We start from the raw sequence: 17,276 nt of genomic DNA, 5'->3' as shown, positions 1-17,276 counted from the left end.
AGAGCTTGTAAAACAGTTGCCCTAGTTTTTTACCCTGAGATTCTGATTTTTTTAATGTTACGCAGATGATTCTGACACAGAGCCAGGTTTTGGGAATTACTGCTCTAACACCATGGGAGAGAAAGAAGGAGGCATGCTAAAGCACAGATTGAAGAGAGAATATTTTTTGATACTGCTTATGAAATAGAAATCAACACTGAGGAAAGCTAGTCTTATAGTTTGACGTGTAGAGCTTTCCCAGAGTAGACCCATTCATGGGAACTTGGAAAGCAGACCTTTTCTGGGATTGGCTATGTGGTCCCTTACACAGGCTGGCTATAAACTAGGAGAGGTATTATGAATGTAGACTTCCCCCCGGACATTCCATATACCTAACTTGTTGTCTTTTTTTCCCAGTTTGTTGCTCAGCCTAACTGCCAACAGTTACTTGCCACCCTGTGGTACGATGGCTTCCCTGGATGGCGGCGGAAACACTGGGTAGTCAAGCTTCTGACCTGCATGACCATTGGGTTCCTGTTTCCCATGCTGTCCATAGCCTATCTGATCTCACCCAGGAGCAATCTTGGACTGTTTATCAAGAAACCCTTTATCAAGTTTATCTGCCACACAGCATCCTATCTGACCTTCCTCTTCATGCTTCTTCTGGCTTCTCAACATATTGTCAGGACAGATCTCCATGTACAAGGGCCACCTCCAACTGTCGTGGAATGGATGATATTGCCTTGGGTTCTAGGTGAGTCAAAGGGCCAGGTGCTATGGCCAAACTTCCTTCTGATTCCGTCTCAAGAAATGGGACAGGCAGCAGGACTGGCCCTGAACTAGGGCACCTGCTGTCTGTGCTGTAGGGTAGTCCTTTGTTGGGAGTCTGGAAATGTGTTCCCTTCTGCCCCAGGCCCTGGTCACTCAGTATGTCATGGTCCATAGTGAGATTGGCAGTGTACCCAGGACCTAAGTTGTTTCTGCTAACCTAATGTCTTCAAGGACAGAGTATTGTCTGTCAGTTGGTTTAGATGGAAAGCCAAGTGTCACTCAGGACAGGCCTCAGGTAAGCTAGGCATGGCAAGTGCTGATCAGCCTATTCAAAATCCTTTTTCCTATAACCAAGGGCACTTGGATCTGCTGCTTTCTCATGGTTACTACATACAATCTCAGTACTCATTCAGGGTCACATCCTATCTGGATACTGAGTCTATATTCAGGAGGAGAACCTGGGAAATTCATACCACACACATCTTGGTAAAAACAGCTTTATCAGTAGTCTCCATACATATTTAGATTGCACTTGACTCTCCTACACATTTCTATCCTCTAAGCCCTTGCTACTCAAAGTTTTGTTGCCAAACCAGCGGTATCAGCATCACCTGGGAGCTTAGCTTATTAGACATACGGAATCTCAGGTCCCATCCCAGATCTATGGAATCAGAATCTACATTTTACAACGATGCCCATATAATTCATATGCACATTAAAGTCTGAGAAGCACTGCCATAGAAGCACAGCCACAAGTTTTACTGTTTTCCACATGCCAAGGCTAAAGGAACAATCTACGTCATCAGGCAGATTTCTGTGAAACCTCCACACAATGAAAGGAGTAAAGAGGGTCCCAAATTATTTTGGGCCCCACTGTATAGCTTCAGCCCCAACATCCAGTAATTTGGTCCTTGATCGGTTTGCTCACCTCAAAGCTCATTGAGAACTTTTCCCGTTAGACATAGTAGAAACTAAGGAACTATGGGATAATATTGATCTAATTAAGTTGTTGATGAAATTATTCCCACTCCAAAATGGGAAGGGTGGTAGGACCAGGCACCCAAAATTGCAACAGCATTCTAGTAATTGCAGTAGCAATACTAAAAGTGAGTAATGCCCAGAAAAATACAACATATAATCATCTTTGGGTAAAGGCTATCAGGTTTGGCAAGTTCAAGACTGGGAGATGGGGTAGAAAAGAAAGAGAATTAAGTGATTACTATCTCTCTTTTTTTTTTTTTTTTAACTCCACTGACCCCAATTCATTCATTGATTTCATCTTTCTTCACTTCTGGGAATCCTGCTATGATGACTAGGACTAACCCTGTGTAGAAATAAACCTTTTGCCTCCATTTTTTTCTCCATTCCTCAGGTTTCATTTGGGGGGAAATTAAGGAAATGTGGGATGGTGGATTTACTGAATACATCCATGACTGGTGGAACCTGATGGATTTTGCAATGAACTCACTCTACCTGGCAACTATTTCCTTGAAGATTGTGGCCTATGTTAAGGTAAATTGGAATGTCTGCCATCTTTCTAAAGCAATGATTTTGGTTACATTAAGCTTTAGCACTGGGAGCATAAAAGGTTTAGGAAAAAATTGCTGCTAACAGTCCCAATCTGGGTGTATAAACAGACTTTTCTTCGTTGGTTTGTAACCAGTGTCCACATAGTCAAAGTAAGTGGAGAACAGAGCAATTACCAGTGAATCCTTTAGCTTCATAGATTCTTCAGGCAAAAGGGGCTTCAGCCATTCACCCATCTAATCAGTGTTTAAATCCTCTCTACAATACCCCTGCTAAGGGGATGGTCTGTCAATGCTTGAATAGGGCAGGGACAGGAAATTCACTCAATTTACTACTTCCCAAAGCCTCTCTCAACCCATTAAAAAAATGCTACTTCGTATTTTTCTAATATCATTCTCTCTGTGACACATTCATTAATAATCCTTTTTCCCTGTAGGGTCATATAGGATGGCTATTCTTTCTCCGTAACAGTGCTTCTGATACGAAGTCATCTCTCCCTAACTTGCCGAGTTGTTTCTTAAAGCTAAACATTCCCACTTCCTTCAACTGTTCTTTATATGACAGGTAGCAGAACCCTAGGAACTTCACTGCAGGAGACACAGACCTTTAATCAACTCTGCTTCCTTCATCACTTCCACCACCAGGATGATCATTCAAGCAGTTATAAATTCAACTTTTTGATTATCACCCAACCTATGCTTTTCTACCAATTTGTATCACACACACACACGTACACACTCACACACACACCCCATCCTGATGCTTTTGCCACACGATGTGCAGCCTGAATTATCCTGAAAATGGTTTAATGCATGGGACCACACTTTGCCTGGATAATCACAGATTCAGAGTTCAGGTTAGGTGATTATTAGACAATGGGATGGCAGTACTCCTTCTACCTTAAGTTGAGCTTCTCCTGGATGAGGAAAGGCTGACAATACAGTCTCTGAGCTTGTCTAGTCAGTCATGTTTTTTGGCGCTAACTCCTACGTTAAGGAGCTTCGGGATGGGAATATGGCTGCCCCCCAAATCTCCAACAATTTAGTTTACTTTTATATCCCTAATACACATGTTGCATAAATTTTAAGAGCTTGGGGTTATGTGGAGCCTGAATATTGAGTGCAGTCATGAAATATTTTTGAAAGGAGATGAGTAGTATGCCTTATACATGTGGTGATCGTTTAACACATACTTATAACTTCCTTACAAGAAAAAGCTGATGAGGAAAATGTCTGACTCTATGATTAATGTACCTGGGAGAAATCCATGTCATTCTGGTACTCTGCTGACTAAGTTACACTGTTTGCCTAAAAAGACATTTCTTCCTTTGGAAGTAGTATTATATACACTGGAGGGCCCATAAATTACCAACCTAAAAGTTGGTGGGTTTTGTTTAAAAATGGAAGTTGAGAATAAAATATGAAGAAAAGGATTAACTCTTGGGGATGTGAAAAATGTCTCTATAGATACTCAGCCTTATCTAGTCACATAACCGGTCCAACCTCACTGACAAGACTTCCAAGAAGTTTGTCACTTCCCCACCCCACAGCACAAGAATAAGTCAGTTCAACTAAGCTGGGTATATACCCTTCAACTGACAAACACTTAACTCAAAGGAGACCTTTTCCAAGAAGTTGGAGTCCATCTCAAGGAAGGAAAATTTAAAGAGTAAGAAATGCCACATGCAGAATTTGGATTTGCATGAGAACTTGTAACTGGGCCGAGTCTGGTCCACTCATCTACAGAGGCACACCAGTCTGAGATGACCTTCCCCAAGCAGGCTGAGGCAATTTATATGAGGTAAAGTCGCAAGAACTGCTCCATAAAAAAAAAAAAAAAATAGGTACCTTGAAACATTTCAGATCACTATTGTACTGGGGCAGTTATAGAAGTGCCATGGGATAAGCAAGCCTTAAGGAAAATTCTTTATTAAAGTGAAAAATTAGTCAAAAAAATATTCTCCACCTCACATGTTCTACAACAAGAGGAACCAAAAGTCATACATCCAGAGTACTCAAAAGGAACAAATAAACATAAGATTGACCCCCAGAACTCCCACAGATAACCCTACAAATTGAGGGATAATTGTCCTTTTGCCCTCTAGGATAGTACCACCTAGATCTACCCCACCTCACTCCCAGACTAAACCTGGACTTTGATACCCACTGAGTTGGTGTCCTTCAGCTAGCACTTGGCTCAAAACACAATTCCCCCCAAAATCCTTATTACTACTGAGCCTCCACATTAGGCTATTCTTCTTCATATTTTGCTTTTGGCTTGACAGAGGATAGTTCACAACACCTTTGAAAGGCCTAGAGGCCAATTTTCCAGCTGCATTCCATCTCAAAGAATATAAGAAAAACCACTTACCTCACAATATCACTGCCACAAGAGCCAGGGAAACTGAATTTAATCCTTTACTGATACCATAGGCTATCCCTCTACCTCTCTGAGCCTCAAATTTTGCATCTGATAAACAAGAAGATTGGACTAGACCAGTGGTTTTCAAACTTTTCATTTCTTCTATGGAGCCACTTCTTTAAGCCAAAATTTACACAGAACTCCAATATATAAAAGAGCTCAAAGACTGAATATGGCTTGAGGAATGAGTCTTCTGGGCCTCATGCTTGGCTCCCACAGTGGCCACTAGATCCCTCCACTGAGCCCTCAGGCTCCATCCAAGGTTCACAGTTCGAAAACCACTATGTTAGACCAGGGGTCAGCAATCTACTGCCTGCAGACCAAATTCAGCCTGCTGCCATGCCCATTCATTTGCCTATTGTCTATGGCTACTTTAGCACTACAAGGGAAGTTTAGTAGTTGTTATAGGCATTGTATGATGGCCTGTAAAGCCTAAAATATGTACTATCTGGCCCTTGACAGAAAAAGTTTGCTGAGCTCTATGCAAGATGAGGAGTCCCTGGGTGGTGCAAATGGTTAACTGCTTGGCTACTAACTGAAAGGTTGGCAGTTCGAGTCTACCCAAAGGTACCTTAGAAGAAAGGTCCAGCATTCTACCTCTGAAAAATCACGCCACTAAAAAATCCTTTGGGGCTCAGTTCTACCCTGCAATACATGGGGTCGGCATGAGTCAGAATTGACTTGAAGGCAACTGGTTTGGTTTTTGATATGCAAGATGAGCTCCAAGTTTATTCCCTGCTCTCACTTTCTATGACATCTATCACACTTCTGAGTGTCTTGCAAATCCAGGCTTACGAACCCATGGGCCACACACTTTCCTCTGCTTACAATTCTGACTGTGGAAAGAAACAGTTCTAAATTATGAGCTATACATGTTCCAATTGATACTTTCTGGTTTTAAAACATAAGTCTGTTTTGCTATCGGGTGAAGTGTCTCCATACTAACACATACCTCAAAACATTTGAAGGCATAACCATCAAACATCTGTGCTGTGATATCAAATATAATGTAAGTAACATTTAATAGAAATAGTGCTTGACTGTCTAGTGACCTGGGTTTTAATTATGGCTCTACCATCAACTTAAACTTAAGTATGTCCTTCTGCCCCTCTGGATTTCAGTTTCTCCATTTTTAAAATAGGCATAAAAATGCCTCCCCCTCACAGGGATGTTTTCTTTGGAAGGAAAAACGTAGAAATACAAAGTTTGGCCAAGAATACACAAAAATTGATTGGCCACCAAAAAATCTAGCTGAAACACACAAACACGACAAGGTTTCTCCAAACTCCTCTGACACTGAAGGATATTGGATGCCCAGAAATGATTTTAACACCACCAGTTTCTCTGTTGTTGGGACTGAAGCACATTTTAGAAATGCTACCGATATAACTTGGCTCCAAATGCAACATTTTCTCAGGAAAGTTGTTTACATTGAGTCCTGAGAAATTGTAATATTTAGGTGAGAGCTCAAGGCAATATGCTTCAGATGGAATCCCAGGCAGAATCTACTTCTTTCCTAGAGAAGGTAATAAGCAATTTCTTGTATTTCTATAACGTCTACCCCTTCTTATGGAGTGCACAGGCTTTCAAATATGCACACAGTATCCCAAGTGTGTGCAGTGTGTAGGAGGAGGCATTATCCTCATTTTATGGTGACATTGAGAGCAATAAGCAGTTTTAAGGACAAAGCCTGAATTGGCGCTCAGGTCCCACAATTAAGTCATCTTTCTACGAGTCTACCCCCTAATGTTCCAGGAGCCAGAAGCCCAGGATAGGACTGAAGACTGGGCAAAGAAGGGGCAACTAACCCCATGGTACTGGCTCTTCCCTTCCTTCATCCCCCTGGTTCTTCATTTGTTTTAGAGGGATATTCTAACTCGTAGAACTGTCAACAGAACAACAATAACAACAACAACAAAATACATCCATACACCATTACGTGATGTAGTAACAAATTAATTCACTACCTGGAAAGTCGACACACCATTTGCAATAATGTGGAGTGCATTACAGACTGCTAGGAATTCAACAGAAAAGTGCTATGCGTGCTGTGTCAATTCCGAACTGCAGTCAGCAGGGAAGTCAGGATGAACACTGCACAATGAGAAGGCTGAATTGATCCCTTGTCCTTCAGTTAATATAACTAGTCCATGGTGCTCAGAACAAAATGGGGGATTGAAGAAGTAAATCTGATTTGAAATCTCATTAGGAAACAAGGTGATTTGTCCACACTGTATTGGGCATACCATTGGCTCTGTTTCTGTGACACTCCCCGACAATCTAGGAAACTCGCAGTTAGAAAATGGCTGTTGATAAACCGCAGGTGATTGCTCTTATATGCGTATACGCTGGGTATATATTTGGATGGGAATGAGAGGAAGAAAGCTATCTATTAGCATCATGTAATGATTGGGTGGGGAAAAAAAAGACAAACAGTGCCGTATGTGGAGACTGTTGTGTATGTGAATGTTTGAAGCACACTTCGGTGGTTTTTTTTTGGATTTGGAAGGGAGGAAAGAGGTGAAAGTTTTATAAATGCTCATTGTACCTCTCTTCTTGTGCACTTCTTGTTTCTTTCAGTATAATGGTTCTCGTCCAAGGGAGGAATGGGAAATGTGGCACCCGACCCTGATTGCTGAAGCACTCTTTGCAATATCCAACATTTTAAGTTCGTTGCGTCTCATATCCCTGTTCACAGCCAACTCCCACTTAGGGCCTCTGCAGATCTCTTTGGGGCGCATGCTGCTGGATATCCTCAAATTCCTCTTTATCTACTGCCTGGTACTGCTGGCCTTTGCCAATGGATTGAACCAACTTTACTTTTATTATGAGACCAGAGCTATTGATGAGCCTAACAACTGCAAGGGAATCCGATGTGAAAAACAGAACAATGCCTTCTCCACGTAAGACTCCTTCCTCCTGTTTTGCCTTTTTTCTGCCTTCTTCTTCCTGGCCCTATGTTCAGTCTACAGCTTTGTCCCTGCCTTTTGACAGTGCATGCACAGCTCACCTATGGGTCAACCTGCAGGTGTCTAAAGTGGAGGAAGGTCCTTCTCTCACTACAGGGTACTAGCATAATAAGTGTGGTCAGGAGAGGAGGGAAGAGACTCAAGCACGCATATGGGCACCCAGGGACTCCTCGAGATAGTTCTGAGCTATGTTGGTAGCATCCTCCATATTTTTAAAGGAATTAATGGGGAGGGGCTAGATAATTCATCACTCAAAAAAAGAGGCACCCACCAAGGAAGTGAAACAGCAAAGCCATTTCTCTGCACAAGTGACTACCAAAGCTAACTGAGCTATTCTGAGACAAGTCCAAAAAATAAGGAAGAATGTAAAGTATCTTAATATACCCTCTTGCACAAGAGTAAACTAGAGAAGGGATTAGCGTCAGTTACCTTCTGAGGTTAAACTTTCAGGTGGGAACTCGGAAAGCCAAGGAACACTAAGCACTGATTGCAAATGTCTCCCATTTCCACATGGGACACAGGAGACAGCTCATGACTGTTTGTCCATAATCTCCAGACATGCGAAACTCCTGTGCCTTTTCCTTGCAAAGTCAAGTCCAACTTCTTTAGGACTTTCAGGCTTCCAGAACTGGCTTTTTATTTTCTGACAAACCAATTTTAGGGGAAATACCCAACAGAAGGAAAATAAGCAGACTTCAGAAAATTTGTTAGGTTCTAGGAATTGTCCTAGGCCTACCCTGGATGATGTCCTATACCTTGTCCATTTCCTCCCTCAGTTCTAGAAAGTGCAACTCGTACCTGGTATTAACAGTAATGACTCCAAGGCAGTGCAAAATTCTTTGCCATTAAACTGAGATACAATTTTTTTTTCTTAACTGTATGAACTAAGGCAGTGCAGTGGTCTCAGACATGTTCAATAACAAAGGCCAAGAAAGACCGAGGGCTTTGCTTGACCCCAAATTACACTGATAGTAAAGTAAAAACAGTGTTATTTAACCTTCCCCTACAATGTGCCTCCAGTAGCTTTTCCTAAAATGGGTTTCAAATATCCCCAGCTCAATGGGATGGAAATAGAGATAAAATGGAATCTGTGATCAAATGAGTTGGGGAAATGCTGTAACAACGTTTAAAAGGTTTCTTTACTGCAGGACATCTCAGAGACTTTCCTAGGCAATGTGAATTTACAAGGAAGAGTTGGAGTATGTAATGTTGCCTAAATACATTGGTCACAGACACCCCCTCCCCTTTTATTTTTCAAACTATCTCTCCAGGAAGATGTTCCCATGAGCAGAGTTTGAAAAATGCTGGCTCATTGCATTGCCCACCTTTGATAGCACATGCCCCCTTTGCTAGGCTACACCCCCTGCCTCTCTTCCCTGAACTCAGGGCAAAATTTTGGATGGGAAAACCAGACTTATGTGAAATAGAGGCCAAAATGGGTTGGCAGTCAGGAACGTACAACATCAGGTTATCACCATGCTAGTCCCTCTTTACTAGGAGCTGTTTCGTCTCCTGCATTACTCTAGAGACAGAACCCACATCAGCCTGTTTTCAGTATAAAGAGCCATTTCATAGTGATTTGAGCACCAGGAGACTGCATTTGTTCCCATCAAAGTGTTTGACAGAATTGAACACCTGAATACAAGATATCTTTCAGGAGTCCAGGTCTCTGCCGATTACCCTTTGATGTGAACTCTGCTGAAGAAGTTTATGCAATACCTCCTTGAATGTTTGTAGTGATTATTAACACCTCTGTTGCCAACTGACATTTTGCTCCCGTCATTGCCCAACAGGGACAATTGACAAGAAGGGGCACCTCTTATACAGGAAAGTATACCTTGGGGTGTTCAGGTATGAAGAAGCATTGTCATGCTGGAGACAAATCAGCAGTAATGTTACCTCAACTTTACCTCTACCTGTTGATATTTTTTCCTTCATAGAGACTTGATTCAGATTTATGTTTTATTTTTAAACTCATCAACTCAGGCATTCATTTCAGTTGCCATAGAGTAGATTCCAACTCATGTTGACCCCAGGTGTGTCAGAGTAGAACTGTGCTCCATAAGGTTTTCAATGGCTGATTTTTTTGGAAGTTGATCACCAGGTTTTTCCTTCAAGGTATCTCTAGGTAGACTCGAACTATTCAGTTAGCAGCTGAATACCTGTTACAATACATACTACTCAACTAGAGCATCAGAAAGACAAAGCTTTTAGAGAAGAGGAAAATGAGCTTGTTTACATACCTGGTGTAAAGTATGACACCACCACTTGGCTGCCAGTTTGTTGTGCTGTGGTGGCTTGCATGATGCTGGGATGCTAGAAGCTATGCCACTGGTATTTCAAATGCCAGCAGGGTCACCCATGGAGGACAGGTTAAGCAGAGCTTCCAGACTAAGACAGACTGGGAAGAAGGACCTGGCAATCTACTTCTGAAAAAAATGGCGAAAGAAAGCCTTATGAGTAGCAGTAGAACATTGCCTGATACAGTGCCAAAATATGAGCCCTTCAGGTTGGAAGGCACTCAAAATACCACTGAGGAAGAGCTGCCTCCTCAAAGTAGAGCTGACCTTACTGATGTGGATGGAGTAAAACTTTCAGAACCTTCATTTGCTTATGTGGCATGACTCGAAATGAAAACAGCTGCAGACATCCATTAATAATCGGGACTTGGAATGAACAAAGTATGAATCTAGGAAAATTGGAAGTTGTCAAAAATGAAATGGAACCCTTGAAGATAGATATTCTAGGCATTAGTGAGCTGAAATGGACTGGTATTGGCCATTTTAATCAAACAATCATATGGTCTACTATGATGAGAATGACAAATTTAAGAGGAACAGCATAGCATTCATTGTCAAAAAGGACATTTCAAGATCTACCCTGAAGTACAACGCTGTCAGTGATAGGATAATATCCATATGCCTACAAGGAAGACCAGTTAATATGACTGTTATTCAAATTTACGCACCAACCAAGGCCAAAGATGAAGAAATTGAAGATTTTTACCAACTTCTACAGTCTGAAATTGATCAAACATGCAATCAAGATGCATTGAAAATTACTGGTGATCGGGATGCAAAAGTTGAAAAGGTAGGTGGAAAGGATTGGTAGGTGGAAAATACGGCCTTGGGGATAGAAACGACGCTGGAGATTGCATGATAGAATTTTGCAAGATCAACGACTTCTTCATTGGAAATACCTTTTTTCACCAACGTAAATGGTGACTATACACATGGACCTCACCAGATGGAATACATAGAAATCAAATCAAATACATCTGTGGAAAGAGACGATGGAGAAGCTCAATAATATCAGTCAGAACAAAGCCAGGGGCCGACCACAGAACAGACCACCGTTTGCTCATATTAAGGTACAAGTTGAAGCTGAAGAACATTAAAACAAGTCCACAAGAGCCAAAGTATGGTGTCAAGTATATCCAACCTGAATTTAGAGACCATCTCAAGAATAGATTTGATGCATTGAACACTAATGGCTGAAGACCAAACATCAAGGACATCAAACACGAAGAAAGCAAAAGATCATTAAAAAGACAGGAAAGAAAGAAAAAACCAAAATGAATGTCAGAAGAGACTCTGAAACTTGCTCTTGAACATAGAGCAGATAAAGCAAATAGACGAAATGATGACGTAAAAGAGCTAAACAGAAAATTTCAAAGGGCAGCTTGAGAAGACAAATTAAAGTAATGTAATGAAATTTGCAAAGACTCAAAATTAGAAAACCAAAAGGGAAGAATACACTCAGCATTTCTCAAGCTGAAAGAACTGAAGAAAAAAATTCAAGCCTCGAGTTGCAATATTGAAGGATTCAATGGACAAAATGGAGCCCTGGTAGCACAGTGGTTAAGAGCTCAGCTGCTAATCAAAAGGTCTGCAGTTCAAATCCACCAGCCGCTCCTTGGAAACGGTATGGGGTAGTTCTACTCTGTCCCATAGGGTCACTATGAGTAGGAATCAACTGGATGGTAGGAAGGGTAAAATATTGCATGACACAGGAAGCATCAAAAGAAGATGGAAGGAATACACAGAGTCACTGTACCAAAAAGAATTGGTTGGTGTTCAGCCATTTCAGGAGGTAACATATGATCAAGAACCAACGGTACTGAAGAAAAAAGCCCAAGCTCCACTGAAGGCATTAGCAAAAAAAACAAGGCTCCAGGAATTGACAGAATACCAATTGAGATGTTTCAACAAATGGATGCAATGCTGGAAGCGCTCACTTGCCTATGCCAAGAAATCTGGAAGACAGCTACCTGGCTAACCAAATAGATCCATATACATGCCCATTTCAAAGAAAAGTGATCAAACAGAATGCAGAAAATTATCAAACAATATCATTAATATCACACACAAGTAAAATTTTGCTAAAGATACTTAAAAAATGGTTGCAGCAGTACATCAACAGGAGACTGCCAGAAATTCAAGTCAGATTCAGAAGCTGTGGAATGAGGGCTATCATTGCTGATGTCAAATGGATCTTGGCTAAAAGCAGAGAATACCAGAAAGATGTTTACCTGTGTCTTATTGACTATGAAAAGGCATCCAACTGTGTGGATCATAACAAGTTATGGATAACATTTTGAAGGATGGGAATTTCAGGAGACTTAATTGTGCTTATGTGGAACCTGGACATAGACCAAGAGGCAGTCATTCAAATAGAAAAAGGGGATACTTCTTCGTTTAAAATCAGGAAAGGTGTGCATCAGGGTGTATCCTTTCACCACAATATATACTGAGCAAATAATCTGAGAAGCTGGACTGTATGAAGAACAAGGCCTCAGGATTGGAGGAAGACTCATTAACAACCTGTGATATGCAGATGACACAACCTTGCTTGCTGAAAGTGAAGAGGACTTGAAGCACTTACTGATGAAGATCAAAGACTACAGCCTTCAGTAGGGATTACTCCTCAACATAAAGAAAACAAGAATCCTCAGAACTGGACCAGTAAGCAACATCATGATAAACGGTGAACACATTGAAGTTGTCAAGGATTTCATTTTACTTGAATCCACAATTAACACCCACAAAAGCAGCAGTCAGGAAATCAAACGACGCATTGCATTGGGCACATCTGCTGCAAAAGACCTCCTTAAAGTGTTAAGAAGCAAAGATGTCACTTTGAGGACTAAGATGCACCTGACCCAAACCATATTTTCAATCGTCTCATACGCATGCGAAAGTTGGACAATCAATAAGGAAAGCTGAGGAAAAATTGATGCCTTTGATTATGGTGTTGGCAAAGAATACTGAATATACCATGGACTGCCAGAAGAATGAACAAATCTGTCTGGGAAGAAGTACAGCCAGAATGTTCCTTAGAAGGGAGGATGGTGAGAGTTTGTCTTATGTACTTTGGACATGTTATCAGGAGGGACCAGTCCCTGGAGAAGGACATCATGCTTGGTAAAGTAGAGGGTGAGTGAAAAAGAGGAAGACCCTCGACTAGATGGATTGACACAGTGGCTGCAACAATGGACTCAAACGTAACGATGATTATAAGGACGGTGAAGGACCAGGCAGTGTTTCGTTCTGTTTTACATGGGGTCACTATGAGTCAGAACTGACTGGATGGCACCTAAGAACAATGACAACAAAGTATGACATCTGCTTATTGCCATTCTTTTCATTTTGACTCTCCAGCCATGCTGTTGCTATTCTTCAGTTCAAAAAAGAAAAGAAAAAAAAATTGTCCCTTGGGCACACAATTCAAAGCGAACTCATTGTCCTTGGTGCCAATCAAATAGCAGCGTTATTGGTGACTTGAGTTTCGTATTCCATACTGGAAATACCTGGACTTCATCTACTATTGAGATAAGCAATTGAGAAGGCATCATTATTTCTGATGGCACAGGACTTGTGAGAGAAAAATAGGCAGAAGCAACAAGAAGCTAACACACCAGTCCTGCGTCTCTATTCTGAAGTCTAGGCCCTCATACTGTGGTTCTTCCTGAAGACGCTTGGCTGTGCCATAGGCACCTCAAGCTCAGAATGTCCACAATTAAACTTCTTATCACCATGTCCTTGCCCTAAACCAACTGCTCTGTAATTTCTCATCTTGGTAAATGACACCAGCCAGAATCATAATAGTCATCTGGGACTCAACACATCCAGTCTGTCCTGCTTCCTAAATCTCTCTCTAATCCATCCTCTATACACACATACACGCGAACACACACATACACACATGCACACACCACTGTCTTGGTTCAGGCCGAAATCATCTTTCCCAAGGGCTACTTCAACAGCCTCTTAACTGGTCTCCCTGCCTCCAGTGTTGTCTCCTTTCCAAACAATCTCCCATCTGCCATGCCTTCTAAATACAGGTCTCATCCTGTCACCCCCTTGCTTCATGCCTGCCAGGGCATCCAAAACTTTTGCAGTGTAAAATCTTTGCCATAACACACATGTCTTAGTTATCTAGTGCCACTAAAACAGAAATACCACAAGTGGATGGCTTTAACAGACAGAAGTTTATTCTCTCAAAGCTTAGGAGGCTGGAAGCCCAAATTCAGGTTGCCATCCCCCAGGGAAGGCTTTCTCTCTCTGTTGGTTCTAGGCGGAAGGTCCTTGTCATCAAACCTTCCCCTGGTCTAGGAGCGTCTCAGAGCAGGGACCCTGGGTCCAAAGGACATGCTCCACTCCCAGCACTTCTTTCTTGGTAGTATGAAGTTCCTCCTCTCTCTGCTTGATTCTCCGTTTTGTATCTCAAAAGAGATTGACTCAAGATACAATCTAATCCTGTAGATTAAGTTCTGCCTCATTAACATAACTACATCTAATCCTGCTTCATCAACATCATAGAGATAGGATTTACAACACAGAGAATAATGACATCATCAGATGACAAAATGGTGGGCAATCACACAATACTGGGAATCATGGCCTACCCAAAGTGATACACATATCTGGGGGACACAATTCAATCCGTAACAACACAGAACCTTGGTGATTTGGACCCTGCCTCTCCAGGCTCTGACTCCTCTCCTCCATAATCAGCATCTTGAGGTTCCCCAACTACAGGAGAGCGTTTCAGCCCTAAATGCCTTTGCACATCTCATGCCATTCCCTCTGCCTGGGATGCCCATCTCCACCTGGCCAGCCTGATAAACTCTTACCTGTCCTTCCAGGCTCTGCCAAAGCATTACCTATTCTTTTAAGACTTTTTTTATCCACTCTGATCCCACTCTTAGTTACAGGCTCCTTCTGTGTCTCTCGTGGCATTCTAAGCACATCTCCATTATAATACATATCCTGCTATATTTTAATAATTTGTTACCTTTCTCACCTATCAGACTGAAACCTCCATCTTTGTGCACCTATGGTAGGAGCCTAAGACATAATCAGTGCTCAGCATGCCTATTGAACAATTAAGTGAGTAGAAGAACGAAGTACAGTAGCAGCCCTATCTTTCATTCTAGGTGGTCTACTTCAGCCCCCTAGGGTGACTGAAGTATCTGGCCAGGTTTGTCACTCTGCTGATCCATACTGAGCTCGTTGTCAGTGAAAACCCTTGGCCTTTCTCATACCTCCCTTAGTGCCCTATACTTAGGCGCTTGAGCTCAGAGCAAAGCTCTACATTGATCCCTATTAAATGTCCTCTTGTTAGTTCCAGCCCAGTGTGCTAGGCTATTGAAATCTTTCTGAACCTTGATCCTGTCATCCAATTTATTAGATATCCCTCCCAGTCTTGTGTCATACGAAGATCTAAGAAACATGCCATCTATTCTCTATTGTCATCTAAGGCGTCGATAAAAGTGTCAGGCTTGGTATTCGCTGGATGGAATATTAGGCGGCTATTAAAAGAATAAACATGAAGACTATGTTGTTGTTGTTAGGTGCCATTGAGTCAGTACCAACTCATAGCCACCCCATGTACAACAGGATGAAACACTGCCCAGTCCTGCACCATCCTCACAATCATTGCTATGTTTGAGCCCATTATTGCTGCCACTGTGTCAATCCATCTATACAATAAAAGTGTCTGTACCCAAAATGTTTTAAAAAACACAAAACTTGTTCATACTATGATTGCAACTATGTACAACTTTATATGCATGTGAATGATTATCTATCTATAAAAGATAATAAAGAAATGTAAAACAACAAGGTCGAATTTAGGTACAAGGTTTACTTGTAATAGAAATAACTAGCATTTAGTGAGTGCTTGGGTTAGGCAGCATTACAAATGAGCTTTACATGAATTAATTCATTTAATCCTTACAACCGCACTATGACATAGATACTATTATTATTATTATTACCCCCATTTTACAGATGGGGAAACTAGGGCGCCAAGCAGTTACAAGGGCAATTACGCAGACGGTAAATGGCAGAGTCAGGATTTCAATCCAGGCATACAAGCTCTAGTCTGTGCTTGTAGTCAGAAATACGGCTGTAAGATTGGTTTTGTTAAGTTACATAAAATTTATCCTGTAAAGTTGCAATAATAGTGAATACAAACCAAAAAAACCCATTGCCGTCAAGTTGATTCCAACTCATAGTGACCCTATAGGACAGAGTAGAACTGCCCCATAGGGTTTCCAAGGAGCAGCTGGTGAAGTCGAACTGCCAACCTTTTGGTTAGCAGCCTTAGCACTTAACCACTATGACACCAGGGTTTCCATAGCGAATACATGTAAAGCTAAATAGGACAAAGCCATGAACTAGCAGGCCACTTGGAACCTCCTTCCAGGCTATCATCATTTCTTTGCAGTACTCCTACTTCATCAGCAGTGATTCCACCACCCATCACTCAACCCATGTTTCCCCATATTACTCAAAAATAAACTCAGTCCCCATCAAAGGCTCTTCTTTTTGTTCTGGCCAGGTTTTAAAGGCCCTTATTGGTTGTCTAGGTTCCTGGGTGGTACAAATGGTTTGTGCTGGGCTACTAATCAAAAGGATGGCAGTTTGAACCCGTCCAGTGGTGCCATGGAAGAAGGGCCTGGCAACCTTCTTCCATAAAGAGTACAGCCATGAAAACCCTATGGAGCTCAATTCTACTCTGTAACACATGGGGTCACCATGAGTCAGAATCAACTCAATGGCAACAGGATTTTTTTGTTGTTGTTCATTTTGTTTTGTTTTATTGGTTGCCTTCCGCTTTTCACACTAATTTCTGTTCCTACCCCTCCTGCCATTGTTATCACAGGATGGTGTCACTCATTTGTACTTTCCTTGGTTGTGCGCTTTTTCCACCATCTTTTATGGATTAATTCAATAAATATTTATTCCGCAACTCCTACGTGCCAGGCCGTGAGGATACTGAGTAAGATGGCATCTTTACCCCCAAGAAGCTGCCATTGTTAATGCTTACTATATGCCAAGCACTGTGCTGAACACTTTACATGCAGTATCTTATGTGATAGAGTTAGGAGGTTATGTATGTGAGCTCAGACTAGCCAAAAAAAACCCAAAACCGAACCCATTGCCATCAAGTCGATTCTGACTCATAGCAGCCCTATAGGAAAGAGTAGAACTGCCCCATGGGGTTTCCAAGGAGCGCCTGGTGGATTTGAACTGCCAACCCTTTGGTTAGCAGCTATAGCTCTTAACCACTACGTCACCAGAGTTTCCAGAATCAGACCCA

At 41.7% G+C, this 17,276-nt stretch overlaps 1 protein-coding gene across 1 annotated transcript in view; it reads left to right on the top strand.

Annotated features, from left to right (window-relative positions):
* Positions 1-17,276, top strand: part of TRPC5 (transient receptor potential cation channel subfamily C member 5) — a 163,146-nt gene that overhangs the window by 106,112 nt on the left and 39,758 nt on the right. The window contains exons 3-5 of the mRNA XM_003414797.3: positions 397-733; positions 2,123-2,262; positions 7,279-7,601. Coding sequence (XP_003414845.1) covers positions 397-733; positions 2,123-2,262; positions 7,279-7,601 — 800 coding nt within the window. The remainder of the gene's footprint in view (positions 1-396; positions 734-2,122; positions 2,263-7,278; positions 7,602-17,276) is intronic.

The sequence above is a fragment of the Loxodonta africana genome, chromosome X (assembly GCF_030014295.1).
Source record: "Loxodonta africana isolate mLoxAfr1 chromosome X, mLoxAfr1.hap2, whole genome shotgun sequence".
Classification (NCBI taxonomy): domain Eukaryota; kingdom Metazoa; phylum Chordata; class Mammalia; order Proboscidea; family Elephantidae; genus Loxodonta; species Loxodonta africana.
Note: the sequence above shows the minus strand (reverse complement) of the source record. Positions and strands in the feature narration are given on the sequence as shown.